The following is a 20032-nucleotide window of genomic DNA, read 5'->3' as shown; positions in this document are numbered from 1 at the left end:
CCTGTATTATTTGGATATCACAATAAGATATGAAACTACTTTAATGCTGCTTTCAGATGCGTTTAGAAAAGGCAAAAACGCATCTGATCTGAAAGCACACATTATTTGATTTTTATAACAGAAATACACCTGGCATAAATATTTATTGGTATAAAAAGTTAAAAAAAATTAATTGGATTCTTTGTAAAATGCTACAATAAATTAAATATGAGTTGTTTATGTACAAATAAGAACAAACACTGTAAGTGTATATTTAGTCAAGCATTTCCCGAAGAAGATTTAGAACTCATGTTTATTTATAAAAACAGGGGGCACCCGGATTTGAACCGGGGACCTCTTGATCTGCAGTCAAATGCTCTACCACTGAGCTATACCCCCGCGCTCCTAGCTTGTCAACCCACATGTTTAAGATGCTATGACAACAAATGGTAGTCATTCCTATAATGTGGTACGATACTTTCCATATATGTGTATTCCTTACGTAATTTTATATTTTACCTCGTGCTCAACATAGAAATCATTTTGACTACATTGCTGATAAGACACGTCGCGTCAGCGTTTCCTTCATATTGTGAGTGGCAACTTTGCCTCAGAAGACAACACTATATTATCGAACAATATGCACTCCAAATAAAGAAAAACATTGCATTTCACATTTAACTCATTTTGCTGATTACGTTTTACACACTATAATCATGCTAATTATAGCGTCTATAATTATTACCACTGAAACAAAAAAAGTAAATCTTTCTGCAAATCGAAATAAGTTTTGAACGATAACATGCTTAATTAACCTACCTTAATCGAGCTCTGTCAATGCATCAAACAATATATCTTTCATGTAATTAAATTATAATAGTCAATCCGTGTTTATGTTGCATGTTTCATCTTTTTGCCGCCGTTTCACCAAAACTGCCACTTACAATATGGCGCTAACATGGCGTGTTGGTGACGTTCGGTGTGAGAACAACATGGCGGACTCACTTGTTATTTTTGTTGTTTTCCAGCAGATGGAGCCATTTAGACATTATAGAGGATTAGCTTTTCAATGCTACGACCCAACCTATCTACCTTTCGAATACATATTTTAATATTACGTTCTAAGATGCTGTATCTGCATACAAAACTGTCTTTACTTACTGTAATAACTCAGTAATAGTTAGCTATGATAAATATCTCAAACACGTGATTGATTGAAATTCGTTTACAAAATAAATCGTTTCAATAACACTCTTAAAATTTATTTTTCTATCATTTCTAATCTAATATTTAGAATATTAGATTTTCCTACACTTAAGTATGTATATATTTTTTCATCTGGGATCTTATCGTCACATTGTGTTGTGTGACGCCAAGGCAGCTAGTTTTGTGTCATTTATGTGCATAAAATACGTACATAAAATATTCTTTAAAATACGATGTATGTATATTGGATATATATCATCCAGTACAAATTTGACTACTCTTTTAACTGCATCATGGAGATGATGTTGCATTCAGGTGCAGGGGGAAAAAACAATTCGAATTATTTGTTGTAATGGATCAATAAATTAGCACACAATAATCCACAATATGAGTAATTGAACATAATAAAATATAGACATTAAGTTCAAATCCAACCAGCGTTTGTATTTGATTATGAAAAATATAATAATTGAATAAAAAAAATCCTATTAATAAGAACTCTGAAACTAGTCCTGGTATTAAGTTATGCTTTTAATGGTCATGCAATTTTAATCATATCTTATAGTCCTCCTGCTTGTTTTATATTCTCATAAAATGCGGTAAAATTCCGTCTTACGAGGATAAGTGAACGCTCCAGGCAGATTTAACTCCTCCTTGACTTCGGGTGTAGTATATTACCAGAAATGTGTTCATACAAAACGCAGGAATAGTAACTGTTTTTGCTGCCCATCAATGACTCATTAAAAGGTTTTGCATTATTATTTTTTGATCAGAGATTTTGTTGTTTAAGTGTGAAGAATCGCTGTGCTGCCATGAATCCGCCGTGTGGGAGATGCAATAAGCCAGTTTATCCAACAGAAAAAATAAACTGCCTTGATAAGGTAAGATGGAAGTCTAACCTTATTCTCTTATCACTCTGTTGTTCAGAGCTGACATTTGTTGACCCAATCTTTGGTGATATTCTGAATTTGATACTTTTATGCCAATCTGTGCTTCTCCAACTAACTGCTTGAATAAATCAAATAACTCTAACATACAACTTTACTGTAGGGATCACGTCTTCCTTTAGCTGTTTTTGGGAACATTCAGTTTTGTTTGTTATTAAACATTTTAAATCCAGAGAAAAGTTCTTGCGGGATTTGAGTTTGATCCAGATGGCTCTCTATATTTGTCACAAACAAAGCACCCTGAGGGAGTACAGCAACCATCTCCCGTTTCTCAAAAGCCTCTAAAAATTAGTAAAGTGAAAGGGATCCTATAGCAGGTACAAGGAGGCAATATCATAATGAAAAAAAAGAACTTTATTGTAACTGAAGGAAGTGTTTTAATTTTCAATGTGATGATGATGATGATGTTGAACGTGTTGTTTTTCTAGAGTTTTGCAAACCTTTTTATTTTGCTTTGCTTCTCCTCCCAGTATTGGCACAAAGGTTGTTTCAGCTGTGAAGTCTGCAAGATGGCTCTGAGTATGAACAACTACAAAGGCTTTGAGAAGAAACCCTACTGTACTATGTGAGTATATTCATAGTGAACAATAAAAGTTGAAGACTATAAGCAATTAATTTAAGTTCTTGAATAATTTCACAATACCTAAAGGGAGCAGAGATTGAATACTCAAGAATTGAAAGCTTGAGTTGTCGTACTCGTTCTTAGACTTCACTCACGTTCTCTTTTATTTATAGTTTACCAGAGAGAAAACTGATATTTTAGTAAAAACTTGGCATATAAGTGAACATCGGTTGAAGGAGAATACATCTTTCAGGCCTTGTGTTGGTCTTTTATGGGATTTATTTTCCTTGTTACTAGTTGTTTTGAGAAAAACAAAAAACAGTCTCAATACAAAAAAATATTGTATACTTTTTCTTTGACTTTATAATTATGCACTAATTATTTGTTGGTCTATAACTTCCTTTGAACGTCTTTTTTAAAATGAAGCAGTTTCATATTTATAATAAAATTTATATGAAGGATGAATTATCCTAGTCAGAAAGCTAAGAAAACACAAACGTGAATAATGACACTTAGTATATCTACTGGAAATAAAATTTATTCACCAAAACATTCTACCTGCAATCACAGATAACATTTGTTACTAATCAAACTGCCTTCTATTTCCCAGTTATCTATATCTGCCCATATATCTGTTTAGTGCAAAATAACAAATATGAAGAAATCTAAAGAGAAATGTGTAAAGGCTTCAATTAACAATTCCAAGATTATTAACTAAGTTTATTTGATGAATAACATTTATTTACGTTTCTGGTCTCTCTCTTGAGTTTAAAGAAAGGGGCTGATAGATTCCGTTTCAGCTAACCTAACATTATTCAAGGATTTAAAAGTTTGGAAGAAGAAAATGAAATTTAAAGGAGGACAACCAGAAGTTCTGCAAATGTCAATGCAATTCCCATTTCTCAGCATGACAGCTGTTCTAATGGTTCTGCCCATTGGATGTTCATGTGATTTCTCACGTTGGATTCAGAACAAATTATTCAAACTGGAGTTATCTCCCCTTGGTTAAAGAAAAGCCATAGGGGAATATTGCACGAAGTACCAAAAGTCTTTAGAATCAAACTGATCAGGCTCAGTTGTGATTTTTCGGGCAGATGTTCTGAATCTTTTTTAGATTGCCGTCATTCACACACCTACAGTTATGACGCATCATGACTTAATATTGATAATTTTAGAAGATTTTTCAAAATTCTAAACAAGAACAATTGTGTAATTCCCTTCAATGTAGCATGTTGAAAGACTCTGTGGGACAACATATTAATTTGACTTATATTAAGTCATGGTGAAGGTGTTTTGAAAAGCCTTGGTGGTAGTAAGTGTGTGTGACAGGTCAGATATTATGTGTTTACTTGCACTTCATTATAGATAAACTAAATTGAATCTTCTAACCCCAAAAAACAAGGTTATGTATTTCTTCTGAACTTTTTCTGTGACTTTAAATTGATTTATACAGAAAATGTGTGTGAATTTACTTAATTTATTCAACACCTTTAATGTTTTGATTTTATGTACTCACTTATTAGGCATTATCCCAAAACCTCCTTCACCATTGTGACCGACACCCCTGAGAATCTACGTCTGAAACAACAGAGCCTGCTCAACAGCCAGGTGAGATCAGGCCTCTTTCTCTGCCTTCTCACTTTTCTCCTGCCGACAGAGAAGCTCTACATTTTCTCATCTCATTTCATTAGCGAGGCTTGCTGTAACTTTCTCTTTTTAATCGTCTCACTCGTTCAGCTCCATGTTTGCTCCAGCGGGTAAAAGCAGATCTTTCAGTTAATCTCTGTTATTGGATTATTTGCGGAATAGAAGCTTTAACTTGCCTTCTTTTACAGGCCAACTAAATCCTAGAGTTTTGTGTCTTAGCTGCTGCCAACATTGACAGATTTTCTTCCAAAAACCAGTGAACTGCTGTTTAAACGAGAGTCCCTCTGTACCTTCCCTGTTCTTAAGCTCTGATCTAATCACACTGTTCCTGCCAGCTAATTAACCTGAGCTCAGGGATAAGACCTTCAAGTCACGCAAATTCAAAGAGATTCCCTTGCAGCGTAACTTTGGAGACTGTCCTGTCTGCAACATGATTAAAAACGCTATATCCATGCAAGGTTGCAATTTCATAAGACTGAAAACCGCTTGTGCTTCTTAGTCACAGTCTTTAAGTTGACACAGAGGATAGTTGGATGAATACCCATACACTGATCAGGCAGTGTAACATTATGCCTAAAGATGTGTTGGTCCGCCCTTTACCTCCAAAATAGACCTGACCAAACCTTTCAAGTTGATCATAACACCGTAAAACTCACTTCCACCAACATAAAAGCCTAACATGAACTGATGCAGTGGTGGAAGAGGCTAATCTGAAGGTCATCTGAGGGTACTGTATTGACTGTCAAATGGATAAATGAGTTGGCAGTACAGGCACACAGCTGGTCCCAGTTCAGCATGGTGTGGCACTCCACTGGTCCTGAACACAAGGAGAGCCAAACAGCTGTCAGATCCTCTCCAGCAGCTGTCCGTCTGGCAATGCCTGTTGATGTCTGAGACGAAGCAGACTTAACGTGGGAAGGATAAGAGAAAACTTGAGTTTAACATTATGCATGTAGGGTAGAGAAGGTCTCTAACCATAAATCTCAGTTTGTTTTATTGGCATTTTGTGCCACCCTGTGATCAGGGTTATATGGAGTGTTTGTTTTTCCCCTCAAATAGTGTTTTTTTGTAGTCCTAAAAACTCTCCACCTGTTTGTTTTTGGCCCCTAAGTGCCTTTTTTGAAATGACTTGTTGCTGTCCTTCAACAATAGCTTCCTTCCTTCTACTCTTTCATTAAGGCCAACCAATAATTGTCCTGTCAACAGATTCTCCCACCAGAGACATCATCTTTCCTTTGTCAGATGATGGATTGAAGCTCTGTGCTCGGTGAGACTTTGAAAGCCATAGATTTTGCTTCGTAACCTAACTCTAAGATCAGATTACACACAAGTAAACACTGTTTACACATTAGGAGACTCTTGTAGTGAATTTTATTTGATGGTACCAGAGTAAAAGGGGCTGAAGACAAATGAACACCACAGGTTTCAGTTTTCTGTTGGTGAAACATTCTAAAAACCTTGCATCCTCGTCCTTTCACTAAAATGTGTTTCATTATGATTTTATGTGTTATTTGTCAAGTTGTAGCCTGAAAGAAAATGTATAAAAAAAAAAGCTCAAGGGGTGTGAACAATTTTCATTTTACCCAATTCCATCTCAGCTTTATTTTACCAGAAAACACTCTGCCAAGTTTTTAAAAGCTCTTTAACAAGAGGATCAAGGACCGAGCCACAGGAATGGCTTTAGATTAAATTGCAAACAGAGGCATAGAATAAACAGAGAACTGTGGCATCTAGTGTTTTAGAACTATACACATGATAAGTATTTCTGACCCACACTGAGGTTTACTCATGACTGCTTTTTGGGAAGAGCCGACAAACCACCAAAGCTTGTTCAAACGATTATTATTTTCACACCAGCTGCAACAACACGAAGAATCCCAGAAGGAGATCTATTTTGGTAACAGATGATTCCTAACAGCCAAGTAAAGTAATTGTTTTTATACTACAAAGCTGTAAAGATCAAATGTAAAGCCGAAGAGTTGTCCTTCTCTGTTTCTCTGGACGAAGCGGTTCGTGTCTTTGTTTATAACCATAAAAGTCTCTGCAGTTGAACTCACTCGCAGCGGCATATTCCTCATAGCAAGAACATGACTCATTTGTGTTTGTGCCTTTGCGGATGTGCGCGTGTGCAGAGTGCAGGGATCTCAGATTTAGTTTCAAATAAACATTTTGACTTTGTTTAATGTGAAATGTTCCCCACAGTGACCTGCAGCAAATTGGCATTTAAATCACAGCTCAACTGTGTTTTTTCTGCATTTATCATCTACTTCAATTATGAAATATTTGATTTAGTTATGCTTTTGTTGGCATTCCGATGAATATGTTCATTTTCACCACTAAAGGTTAAGCTTAGTTGTTTTAATAAACCCTTCTATGGAGTTACAGATCAAGTTTTGTAAATGACAGGTGAATTGCTTACAGTTCATTCTTTAAGGAGATAAACCATCATTGCTTTTTTTTTGCGTGTGCTTTTACTTATTCAGAAATATGTGAAAAAATAAATAAAATTTACATGACAATATATCTGGTGAGGAAGTCTGGAGAACTATTTCTTCAACAAATTCAGTTGAAAAGCTCCTTATGTCCCACACAATAACAATTTACATGAGCAAAAATGCTTGATTTTTAATCAATTTTTCAATCACTAAATGTCACAGTCAACCAAAGTTCTTTAAGAAATCAGAAAAACATACAGCAGACCAATGGTATCGTAGAGGTTAGTGACCACAGCTGCTGGCAATTAGCTGAAATCCATAAATACTTAAGAGCCCCTCTAAAAGTGCTTAATTGTCTATTTCAATGGTTCAAACACCAAATATGCATTAATATAGTTAGTGTAATATGCATGCACCATGGAAACAGCATTATCACTACTGGAGAAGTTAGCATAGTCTTTTTCCATTCTTGGGGCTACAGTCGATTCATGCCTGGGAAAATAAATGGTGCTCCTGGATTTATATACACCAGCCAATCATGTGTCAACATTGTGGCTATGTATTTTAGCTTCCCAAGTTCCATTTGCTTTCAAATATTTTCAGATATTTGTTATGAAAATAGGTGAATCTGCAAATGCTGAACTGCGAACCTAACCTGAACTTAAACCTAACTGCGGGTGTGCAGCCTGTGTATTCAGTATGTTAGACAATAACTGCTTGTATCTACTCCACACAACTTTGTGTCAAAGAAACCAACTGTCCTGCTTGATGTTAGCTGGAAATAAATTTCAACAAGATGAAAATAATACTTTAAATGTTCTAGTTTAAAGGAGAAAGTATTTTGTAGTAAAGGTAAATGTAATTTTATTTATATAGCACATTTTCAGCAACAAGGCAATACAAAGTGCGGATACTGAAGAGCTTTGTGACATTTGGCAACAAATAAAGCAGCTTTTGATCTGAAAGACGATTGGTGTTTGCAGGCCCTTTACAAGGAGGACTTTGAGAAGAACAAGGGGAAAGGCTTTAGCGTGGTGGTCGACACACCAGAGATGCAGAGACTGAAGAAGACTCAAGACCAGATTAGCAACGTGAGTGCAGTTTTTACTTTAACACCAGATTTTCTAATCCACAAACACATAGTCAAGCCAAATACCACCCAGCACGGTCGATTTAGGAAGCAGAGCTGAAAAATAAAGTAGAGTTTAAGTTTGACCTTCTTTCCAGGTCTAGCTATATGTACTTCCAGACTTTGTTTCTTGTCTTATTCTCTGGAATTGTGTCCTTCCGTCCATCAGTCCATTCATCACCTCCTTGCAGTATACGGTGTTAGTAGATTTAATTTTCATAGAGAGCTTTTGTGTTAAAACTTTAAAATGGCTCATACAGATCAGGGGCTTTGGAAATCTGTGCGTGGAAAAGTGGAACCTTGACATGTAAAAAGTGCAGGAACCCTGCAGATGGCAGCGAAAGGAAGTCAGAGTCCAATCCTGCAGAATCACAAAGGCACATTTCTGACATTTCTCCTTGTCCGCTGTGGAGCAGCTGCCCTATATGGTCAAAATCTCTCAGCGGTGGACAAAAACTAAACTGCTCTACACACACACACATGGACACACACACTTCCCTTTTCTCTCATGAGAGCATTTGTTACAGATAGGAATGATGGGTACTAAGCTGCATGTCAAAAGGCCGTAATCTTTTTTTCCTTCTTCTTCTCCTTTTTTCCCCACATTGTTCTGCACTTTCTCCTGCAGAACTTTACTATGGCATTAGCTCCCTCTTCCTAATTCTCCTTACGCTCTCTGCGGGCTGAAGTTGTCGCACCTGCGTTACAGTGCAAATATTTTTGCTCTTGTTGCCATTTCCTAAAATGGTGAACTGTTCACATTAAAGCAAAACCTGCCGAGAGGGAAACGGTTCAGTGTAAGCATTTACTGCCCTCTTGTGGATTAAATGTGCATTTGTTTTGTGCAGATTAAGTACCATGAAGAGTTTGAGAAAAGTAAGACTCGAAGTGATGCGCCTCCTCCTGAAAATAGACAAGGTGAGATGTTTCTGCGTTTGTTATGACTTCATTAGAAAAAAAAACAAACATGGTCATTTAATGTCTGTGTCTGTACAGAACAAGAATTGCAAGCATCAAACTCTGAAAGATTCAACCAGCCTGCTGGACAGATGCGCCCTGCTGTTGTGTCGCCACCTAGTGGAGGGGTAAGGCAATAACATCAGTGTGTGCTTAAATCAGAGTGGGAGGCTATCAGCTGATCTTAAGCAATCAAATAACAGGTTAGATTGTGAGAATGTTTTTGTACATTTGATAGTAGAAGTATTTATCCTACTATGAATCTCTCATTTCATCACAATGTTCAATATAATTTCTTTGTATTTTTGGGAGACGCCCCCAAAAAGTTGTGCATATGGTGTTAACAAAATGGTACGTGGTTTTCACTTTAGCAATAAAATCTGAAAGGTGTGGCATACAATTCACCTGCATCTGGCACAGCTTCAATATTATGCCATGGTTACTCAAAAAGGATTAAAAAGAGAAGGAGCCGTGGTAACTCTGGAGGAGCTGCAGAGATCCACAACTCTGGGAGAATTTGCTGATTGCCATTTGTAGCGCCTTTTAGAAATATGGCCTTTATGGAAGATTAGGAAGAAGAAAGCCACTGCTGAAACCAGGCCATAGGACTTCCACTTTGTAGTTTGCTGTAAGCCATGAAGGGGTTTAAGTAAATATCTGGAAGATGATCAAATGAGACGAGGGACATTTATGGGCCTATATGCAAAGCAATTATGTGGCAAAAATAAACATACACATCATTCTGAGCTCACCATCATCCACAGTAAAATATGACAGCACTGTGGCATGTGGATGCTTTTCTTCAGGATGGACAGGGAAGCTTGCCACGAGTTGGAAGGAAGAGCACACTTGGTAGAAAACCTTTTTGAGGACAAAACATTTAGAAATCCATCCCAGAAATGTCAAGCAAAACTGTCTTTGCTTATTTGAACATCTGTGGGTGTGCACACCTGAATGAACATTGTTGCACCAGTCTATTTTTCTCCGGTAGGGAAATCAAATGCAAATCAATCCATTTCAACTCAGGTTTGATGTTGCATATCATGTATATTCCTCCCAATCTCACTTCCTTCTCTCTTTCAGAAGCGTTACCAGGCCTTGTACAGCTATGTGGCAGCAGAGGCAGATGAAGTTTCTCTCCAGGAAGGTGATCTGGTCTCGGATGTCGAGCCAATTGACGAGGGCTGGATGTTCGGATGCAACCAGCGCACCGGGAAGAGGGGAATGCTGCCGGCCAATTATGTCCGACCTATTTGAGAAACGATTAATATACATGTAAACCAGGCAAAGCACACAGTAGGAGGACAAACTCCTGTAATGTGGATTTAGACTGACTGCTGTATGTTAAAGAGTTTGTTTTTTTAGGCAATTTGACTTTTGGTATTTTTCAGTAAAGTGGAACTGCCCTCTACCCACAATAAAAAAAAAAAGTAAATTTCAATATAAAATTCAATTTAACTACAGCTGCAGGCTATAGCTTCATGATGCATTAATTTCTGAAATATGTTTTTCTTTTTTGTTGCTGCTTAAAACTTCAATTTTGCTCATCTGCCAATCTGTGCTTTCTAAGGTTGGAAAAGAAAATATGAAATAAAAGCAGCTTTATTCAAAAAAATGTAACATGTTACAGTAAAATTTTACCCAAACATTTTAAAACAAAGACTTTTTTTTTTTACAAATCATGTTAAAGTTAAAAAAAACAACAAAACCAAAGCACCATCTTAAAGTCATCAAAAAATAAAATAAAAAATGTAGAATGGACAAAAATGATCGTCAGGGATGGAGGTAGTGTTGCTGTATAAACAGTCCTTCACGCTGTAGGCGTCAGCTTCGTGGCGGACAAACATGCAGCCCTTCTGCTGATTTTTTTATGTAGCTTTGACGGCAACAAGTCGAGCCTGAAGAGCTCAGAGTTTCCGCTGATGAAATCTTCACACAACCTGGAACAAAAGAAAGTCTGTCAATTAAATGCTACATATGCTCAGAATAGTCTACTTCGCTTAAGCTGCGAAACAAACGCCAATTGTGAGAAAAAGAAATTAAAAAGTTATTTTTAAAAAGCAACTTTTTTTAAAAAGAAATTTGAAGACAAAGGCAAACAAGAGCTCAATTCCTGGGGTATATAGCCTGACGATAAAGATTAATCTCAACTTAACATTCATTATAAACAATAAATATGTGAAGGAACTGATCTGCAAGCAAACATGTTTTAATATATTTTTCTTAGAAAATGCCATATATACTTGAACTGTTATAAACTAATTTCACTCAGATTTTATCCATTAAATGAGAAGTACTTTTCATTAAATAAATACCCATGTAACCTGAAAAGTTCTGAAAACTAAAGTTTTTGACAGCAACTTCAGAGACGAGGTCAGGTTCTCTCCGCTCATCTCTGGATTAAATGATTTCATGACACGTTGGCACAGGAAGCCTGAAATAAATTATGATTCTACATATAAAAGGACATAGAATTCCATTTTATGATGAATATTTTACATTTCCCTCTTTACAGAAAAAGAATGTTCCCTTCATTCGACTCGAGTTAATTATGCATTTCTTAAATTTACAAAATTAAAACATGAATGTATTCAGATTAGACTTGCATAAATTGTTTCAGATAGTTTTTAACCAAATGCCTTTTTTGGGATGTAAAGTTTTGACCAGATCGACTTCAGGCTTAAGAAAAACAGTCTTTATATAGGTTTTGATCAATTTATATTTCAGATATACTTTTTTTTTTGCCATTTTATATTTTACCTTTTGTTTAATGCATGCTGGTCAATTTTAGACATTCATTTGATTTATATTATGTAAACACTGACCACATGCTGGATAATTTCAACACTGACAGAAGTAACTTTCATCATTCAGGGCATAAAAAGTTTAAAAATAAATCTTTAATCTGACTTGCACACAAACGCAGCATAGCATGGTTCCATTATTAACCAACAATAAGCTCATTAGCTTTACTCCAACTCCTCAGGCGCAAATGGACCAACACAGGCTGAGGGTGAAAGCAGTAAAGACTCAGTTTCCCCTCAAATTTACTGTACACAACATGCAGGGGTGACAACATGCAGAGAATTACAGGACAGACTGGGATTTTATAACTGGGTTTTTAAGTATGGGTTTGCGATACCTGCAGAGAGAGTACGGCTGCGTCTGGAAGATTAAAACGTCCCTGCAGTGATGTTGCTTTGGAGCCCTCATAACAGACACCTGGAAAAGGTAGAAGCATTAACGCCTCATTAGACATTAAGCATTTAAAAACGTAAACTGTCTGAGCAGCAAGGGTTAAAAAAAAATAAATAAATAAAAATCACATCCTACATGTGAGGCACAACTCAAAAGAGAATGTATACAAAGCTCAGCAGATCAAACTATGGTTATGTTTTTCACTTTAGAACATGTATGTCGCTTAACTGAGACTGCCTAGTTTATTAAAAATGTAAAAATCAAACATGGTTCATAACCTGAAGCATTAAACCACTTAAAGTGAAATATGCAACTGCTTTGATCTCTGGCTCCTACATTGGCAGATATTAGGTTTAAAAGGTACATCAGCCATTTGCTGCGGCCTGTTGATGCTGTGTGCAAAGGGTAAGATATAGTTTTCATGTAAACATGTTGTGAAACAGGAGAAATAAGGTTGGGAGTTGGATTGATATCTTTTCACATACAGAGTCCACAAGGACGCAGAAGTCACTGTTTCCCCCAAAGACGACAACATCACCGTCACTTCCCAGGCAAGCAGAGTGACAAACCCTGAAAAAAGAAAGAAAAAACAGAATCTTTAGCTGAAAGTCTTTAGAAAAAGGTTGATATAAAGTGAAAGAACCTGACAACCAGTTTTTGGTAGATGAACTATTTTGTACCTTTTCAGCCATTAGCTCATTGGCAGTATCCCTAGTAATTTGTTTCTTATAGATTCAAACTGAAAGACTCGGAAAAATTGTGGACAGATATCTGGCAAAAGAAAATAAAAATTTAATTTAATGTTAGTTATAGCTCAGCTAAATTTTGGATTCTGGAATTTGGGAGCATTTTCCCTCCCAACTGATTAAGAGATCACAATCCCAAGTGATAATTCTACAGTTCACAACTGTCCAAGAAATCCTTCAGAGCAAACAGATCAGTTACCTGGGCTTATCTTTGTGTGGGTGCTTCACCTTTGTCCACTCTCTCTTCTGTGTGTTAAACAACCAGGCATCATCTGGAAGTGATCATATAAACAGTATTTTGCAGTTAACATGAAACCCAATCAGAAGGAAACAAACTTTACAGTCCTCAAGTTAGTCAGACTTACTCAGGGTTTTCCCATCTATGCCGAGGCCACCGTATACGAACAGAGTTTGGTCCGACACAGAGTTCATGGTGTGCATGAAGCGCCCCGGGGGTGAACCACAAGGCAAGTTGTCACTGAGTAAATCAGAACAAAAAAAGCAGTGAAATTATAAGCTGGGCATTTCATAAAGAGGTCAAATCCATATGAGCAAGAAGATATTTACAATCTACTCCAAGTCCAGGTATCAAGGTCCAAGCAGAAAATGTCCAACTCCCCCGTTTCCTGCAAACAAAATGACGGTACATCATTTTTGTGGGCCATTAAACACTTCCTTTTAGCATCGAGCAGAAATGATGCTCGATGCATCTTTTTTGTTCTGTTAGCAAAAAAGATACATTTTTTGTTAACCGGAACTTTAGTGGGGTCTAGCTTTGGTTAAAGGTGACTGAGTCAAGTTCTAATTTGTCTCAAAGTTTCTAGAGGTGACGGGGCAAGACATGGGCTCAAAGAAGAACCATTTATCACAGGATCTGCATTTGTGGATGGGGCCCACTGTCCCATCACAACAGGAAAGAACTACTGAAGCAGGAAAGGGCTTTACCCAAACTGTCACTACCAAGAGGGAAGTCTTATCCCATACAAAGCTATCTGGAACATCACAACATGTTGTAGCATGAAAGTTTTTCCTAGAAGGACTAGCTAAAGAATGTCTGCTGCAATGAGAAGATTGCTTCAATTGAGTTTTTCAGTTGCTTGAAAAACTCACCACGCCACCAGTGATGTAACCTTTGTGTCCTTGTATGGAGCTGGCATGGCAGCCTCTGGGAGAAGGAGCAGGACCCTGGATGAGATTTTTTTTTAAAAATAAAACAAATCTTCATGTTAACATTCAGACACCAGACAGGCAGAACATGTGCATAATTTTGTCAGACATTGACTGGCAGCAAAACCCTTGAAAGTACTGGAATCATGACAAATCAATATTCAGATAAAGCCATGTTGTTACAGCGTACACAGCCTGTTTGCCTTCTTTACATCTAACATGGAGACTTCCAGCTGTTCATGTTCAAAACAAAACAGTAAGACCTTTGTTGCAGCATTTCATCTGAATGGTTGTGTAGCTAATGAAAACACAAGATGTAATTTATCAAAAAAAATTGAGTATCACATTAGACACACCCTTCTTTCCTTTCCGCACAAAAATTAAAAATCTAACAAAACAAAAAAACATTATGACAGATTGTCTGTCCCCCGTTTGCAGTCGGCTAACACACAACCTAATCAGGGTGAATCGATTTTAAAGGTAGGGAATGGGTCATAAATTCAGTCAGCAGAGGGGAGAAGAAAATATTTTCAATAAGGGATCCACACAGAGTCCTTATCACTGAAGGGTAAAGTAAAAAAATCAGTTTTTATTTTAGCTTTTATCTCTTTATAAGTTTATTCTCCTCTGTTGACAGGACTGTGCAAAGTTCAAATTTGTTCCACAAAAAAAATAAATCCCAAGTTCTCCACAAAAAAAATGAACGTGATCCTCCATACACCACACACACATACAAACACAAAAGACGACTTTAAGAACCAGATTTAAATTTCATCTTCTGGTACGTCATTACTAAGAGCCTGATGCCGTCTTAGCAATACTTACAGACAAAATAAACATTTTTTAAACCATCCACCATATTCCACCTCACCCGAGTCGCGGGTGCGCTCCAGGTAGAGGACTGCGTGTCAAAGACGCAGACCTCATTGTTCCATCCCCAGCACCGAAACAAAGTGTTTCCGATCATTGCCTAGAAGAAAGAGAAATGGGAATCTTGTTTAAGAAAAATAATCCAAAGCAACACAATGTTGAACTTTGCCAGGCTCTGTGTTTACCCAGGACATCTCTTCTACAATGAAGCTTGATGATGATGTGTTCTGTGCCTCTGCTATGGTCTTACAGCCATATCCCCCAAAGTAGATCAGTCTGCAAGAACAATAAGCTGCAATCAATATGGAACACTGAAAGAAACCCAACTGAAAAACAGCCTTTAAGCAGTCCAATTCATCCCTTAATGGAATGTAAAAATAGTAAAAAATAAAAAAAAATAAATGGTGGAGTCTGAGGGACTGGTGGCGCTCATGTCACCAACGGCAGGTTCCCCTGAGTAAGTTGATATATAGAAAAATAGGATGGTTCAAAATGTGCACAGGTTCACTGCACACAAAGCAATACATTTTTTTAGATGTTATTTTTGAGGAGTATGGCTTATAGCTATTGAAGATCCAAAATTTTGCCTCAGAAAAAAAATAGAATACTGCATAAGACCGATGAAGGTTTTTAATACATCAGTTTTACACACACTTGTCCAGATGACATTTATTGACAACTCGGAAAGGTGAGTGGAAGGAAAAAAATTAATGAAAAACCTGAAAGTGCACAAGCAGAGATGACCTCAAATTTGAGGACTGAAGCCAATTCTCCAAATCAAGAGTAGAATCCACAAATTTGAGGAAATTAATAGTTAGTACTGCAAAATAAAATACAAAATTTATAATTAGTCATTTTGTGGAGACTTTGTCTTTTCACCACTCTCCATGAGGTCCAATATCTTAGCCAGCCAAAATATAAAAAATGCTTTTATTGTGGGCATTGAGAAAAGGTTAGAGTACATTTAAACAGCCCGGTTATATTATTCATATGCTGAGAAATACCAAAATACTGTAATTCATTGCAGTGAACATATCACCCACACTGAAATTGCTGTGACAGTTGAGATCTAACATAATGTCCAGCTTTAGTAAAGAGGCACAGAATTCAATTTATTTAGGCAGCCATATCATCTGCTGCATCTGAGGTCAAAAGTCAATGCAACTATCTAGCAGGAAATTTTTGTAGCACTTTATGCTTTCTTCTGGTGACGAGCTTTATGGAGGTGGAACCAGCCCACATTGCTTAGCATATAAACATATAAAAACCATATCACTATGTTGGAAGAATTGTAAAGAGAAACAGACGACAGTAGAGCAAACAAGCAGATGGGCTGATGGCAGCAACCTGGGCTTCCTGAACATTTCATCAGCAATACAAGCTGATCACTTCCATTCCACTCTGATGTAATTCATGGCCCCATTAAGTACCAAGTTCATTTACTATAAGGAGACGTTCATAGGTTGGGTGACATTTTCTTGCCTTTATTAGCTGCAAGCTGCCACAGGAGGAGGAGTTGCTACAGGCTGAACTGACCTGCCTCTGTGCGCCCAGCAGGAGTGATTGTCACGGGGTGAGGGCGTCACTCCCTTTGTGTCGGTGACTCTCGTCCAGGAGAAGCACGGCTGAGCAACGTCCACGCTGAACATCTGCAAACAGAAACGGCCCGCATTGCTCTCAGTCAAATATTTGGCACTAAATTTTACAACTACGGTAATTGAATCTTTTATTATCAGTTCAGTGCCTCAAGTCCATTTGAACAAAAGCTCTGGTCCCAGTCAGCGCTTAATCTCCACTGTCAGCACAGTCCAGTATGAGATTGAAATGACTGCATTTCTTAACCAAAGACAAAGAACTTGTAAAAACCCACAAGACAAACTTCATCCAAGAAAAACATCATTATGAAACTTTACCAACTGGAAATAGAAGCTACAGTTAGTCAGGCACCATTTCTAGCAATCAGAAACTTCTCTGGATTTCTGTGACTTCTATGGATTTTTTTTTTTTAACCTGCAAATAGGAGACATTCACAGTTAGATGTCCAAGCGCCTCACCTGGTTGGAGTATCCGTCAGAATCGCATCCTCCAAAGATGTAGAGAGTGCTGCTAATATTGGAGCCACAGAACCCAGATAAGCCTGTGGGACTCTCTCCAGTGATCTCCTTGCACTCCCTATTTCACCAGAAAGAAAAGGGTTAAAGTAGTCATTTCCAAGGGCTGGTTACAGTTTTAGCAAAACTGACTGCAGTTTTCTAAACTGCAAAGGCAACATTTTTACTGATTCTACACACAACGTTTTCAGTCTCTGAAGCCACCGTTTCTATCAAAATGAAACCTCCCAGTTTGCATTCCTAACTTTAAGGTCAAAACGACACAGCTTTAATGTTGGCTGCTGCATGGCCTTGAATCTCACCACTTCCCACTGTCCAGATCACAGAGGCATATCTCACTACTGGGCAACACAACATCCTGTCCAGCAACTACCTGCAAGGAAACAAAGCAAAGCCAGTCAGACAGACTCAATGTTTCTTTTATCTTCTGCGAAAGGTTACAAAGATGACACAAGACTTAAGACTTATATCAATGGTTCCGATATAGTTTTAAGGATATTTTGACACTATTAATAGTGTGCAAGATATGCATGATTCATCCAGTCTCACACTTTTCACTAGTTTCAGTCAATAAAGGATCACAAGTTCCATGTAAATTTCAGCTTTCAACTTACACTAGTTTCAACTATGATTTCTGTGTCATTTAGAGATACTTTTAATCTTCTTTCAGATCAACTCCTTTTCACATGCAAATCTTATGTCAAATATACTTTCTAATAGTCTCATGGACCACAATGTGAAATACTTACAAAACACGTGTAAATACTCAACATACGTACAAAAAAGAATTAAAATCTGCCAAGTTTTAGTTAAAGTATGCTTTTACTTTTACCATGACTCCAAAAGTGTTGTGTGAATGTTAAGCATTTTAAAACTCCTAATTTCTGACCTAAATGGTCACCTTAATGTGATTTCATTAATTTAATCTTCTGAAACTGTTGGACTCCAATAAATTTCAATAGTGCATAAAGTAACATAATATACTGCTACAAAATGTACAGTTAAAAGAGACCACCATAGACTAAAAGAAGATTCTGTACATCTGGGATGCTCAAGTCTAGACCTGCTATAGAGCAACTTTTAAACGCATCTCTACAGCACTGCTGAATCAAATGGTTGAATTTCCTCGGCAGCATTTCATTCAGCTCTTTAGGGGCCTGGTAACAAGTCAGTCATTTGATTCAGGTGTGTTGGAGAAGAGTTGCTTCTAGGAGTTGCAACATCCCTGCTCCATAAATACAGTAATATGTCATCAGCATATTGGAGAGTGTATATTTTGTAATGACGATTTATTCATATGCTGAGAAAAAGAGAATTTGTCCAAGGACAAAACCCTGGGGAACACACTTAAAAATAATATAAAACATCAAGTTGGGGCCAGGTGTGAAAACATACATTGGAAACGGGGAAGCATGAAGTCAAAAAATTGCATATCAATTAAAAAAAAAAAGTTAATCTGTTTCTTCCAGATCTATTCATCTCTCTTGACTGCGCTGGGGCAGCCTTGGTGTGGTGAACAGAGGGGACATAAAGGATGGGGGTCGGGAAGGTGTTCACAGCACAACTGCGCCTCTACTGATGCTATAATATTTATTCCACTGAAACTTATCATAGAGACAGGTGCGCAGCACAGATATGATACTACAGGACACTTCTTACTTAATCCCCCCAAAATATGCAACATTTAAATTCAAAGTATTCCCTAAACACCCGACGTTGCACACTCCTGAATACTCGGCAAAAAATAATACCGAGACACATTTATAGTTCCTTCTTCCTACCTGCACAGGTAACTAACATCCGCCTTTTCTCACCTGGTGACCTCCCCAAACATACAGCGTGTTGCTGTGTATGAACGCCGTGTGGCTGCTCCTCTCCAGCCGCGTCACAGAAGCCTCCCTCCGGGCTGAATCCATCCCCAGGCGCGGACTCGGCGCTGTTTCACCGCTCAATGCGCTCAGTTAAAAACAAGTAAAAACTGCCGTCAGTGGAGAGGATTTAAAGCTGAAATTAAAGGCTTAGAGAGACACCGACAGGCTGGTGGCCGCCTGCGGCTGAGAGAGAACAGCTGACCGTGTTAAAGAATTTGGCTAAACATGTTTTTCAGGCTTGCGCTCCTGTTTTATACTCCTCCCATTAGGGAGATATTTAATGCAAGCTCACCTCTGCAGGCGAAACCACGCTGCGCGCAGGGGGAGTAGAGCTGAACTAACTTAGAAAGAATCCCTTATTTCAATGCTCTTTATTGTATTGCTGAAGACTACCAGTTAGCTCTCAGGTTCATCTTCTTAAATAATAATAATGCTATCCGAAATTAGAAAAACTTTGCAAACAACAGTATGGATGTAAATACTTGTTGCGTTTGAGTTAATTACAAAGTTGCTGAGATCAAGGATAGGAGAATGTTAAATTAACTCTTCAATAATACATTTTGTGTAATTTTACAAAATGTAGTGGTGGAATTTATGTTTTCGTATATATATATATAAAAAAAAATGCATTTATGTAATTAAAAAAAAACAAAAAACATATTCCTAAAGAGATAAAACCGTATCAGTATGTATCTGTCTCTTGGCCACGCCCAGGGCCTGTAGAACATTAAAAAACTCATTTAATACGTCAGCTTTGCCAAGCAGAAAGCTTCAGTTAACCAAAGTCAGCTTTTATTTGACACCCAACAATTAACAATTTTATTCATGGTGCTTTCTAACATAGAAACAATTGCCTACATGATAAAGACAAAGTATTATATGCCTTTACCAAACGAGTTAAATTTTTAATTGCTTAATTTTATACATTTTCTAAATTAAGACATTTAGCAAATGTGGATACATTTGTTTGTTAATATTGATTATATTTAATTATGTAATAAATAATGTAATTTTGGCCCTTTGATGGACTGGTAATCTGTCCAGGGTGTAGCTCCTAGTGACAGCTGGAGATAGGCACCAGCCCCCCTGCAAGGACAAATGGGTATAGATAATGAATTAATAAAGGCAAAAATAAATACTGAAATTATTTTATTTTTGCAAATAAATAAAACTATTCACTGAGATTGCATTTAATTAGTTAATGCAA

The 20032-nt window shown here is 37.3% G+C and overlaps 2 protein-coding genes and 1 non-coding gene across 4 annotated transcripts; 1 reads left to right on the top strand and 2 right to left on the bottom strand.

Moving 5' to 3' along the window:
• Positions 1-306: 306 nt before the first annotated feature.
• Positions 307-378, bottom strand: trnac-gca. Its single transcript has one exon. It is a non-coding gene; the product is annotated as a tRNA-Cys (tRNA).
• A 1482-nt stretch (positions 379-1860) lies between these two features.
• LOC102233973 (LIM and SH3 domain protein 1-like) lies at positions 1861-10231 on the top strand. Of its 2 annotated transcripts, XM_005794715.2 has the most exons (7): positions 1861-2066; positions 2603-2697; positions 4218-4302; positions 7760-7867; positions 8754-8823; positions 8902-8990; positions 9946-10231. In XM_005794715.2, exons 1-7 carry the CDS (start codon positions 1998-2000, stop codon positions 10117-10119), a joined length of 690 nt encoding a protein of 229 aa, XP_005794772.1. In that variant the 5' UTR covers positions 1861-1997; the 3' UTR covers positions 10120-10231. The 2 variants fall into 2 exon arrangements, with proteins under 2 accessions (XP_005794772.1, XP_023196064.1); XM_023340296.1 differs by lacking the exon at positions 7760-7867.
• Positions 10232-10448: 217 nt separating this feature from the next.
• On the bottom strand, positions 10449-19060 carry LOC102233718 (kelch domain-containing protein 1-like). The gene is made up of 13 exons (XM_005794714.2): positions 18769-19060; positions 17257-17327; positions 16898-17015; positions 16380-16492; positions 15029-15119; positions 14845-14943; positions 13917-13991; positions 13374-13432; positions 13172-13284; positions 13006-13078; positions 12546-12630; positions 12005-12084; positions 10449-10802 (listed from the first exon to the last, which is right to left on the bottom strand). Exons 1-13 carry the CDS (start codon positions 18868-18870, stop codon positions 10673-10675), a joined length of 1209 nt encoding a protein of 402 aa, XP_005794771.1. The 5' UTR covers positions 18871-19060; the 3' UTR covers positions 10449-10672.
• Positions 19061-20032: the final 972 nt, after the last annotated feature.

The sequence above is a fragment of the Xiphophorus maculatus genome, chromosome 10 (assembly GCF_002775205.1).
Source record: "Xiphophorus maculatus strain JP 163 A chromosome 10, X_maculatus-5.0-male, whole genome shotgun sequence".
Taxonomy (NCBI): domain Eukaryota; kingdom Metazoa; phylum Chordata; class Actinopteri; order Cyprinodontiformes; family Poeciliidae; genus Xiphophorus; species Xiphophorus maculatus.
Note: the sequence above shows the minus strand (reverse complement) of the source record. Positions and strands in the feature narration are given on the sequence as shown.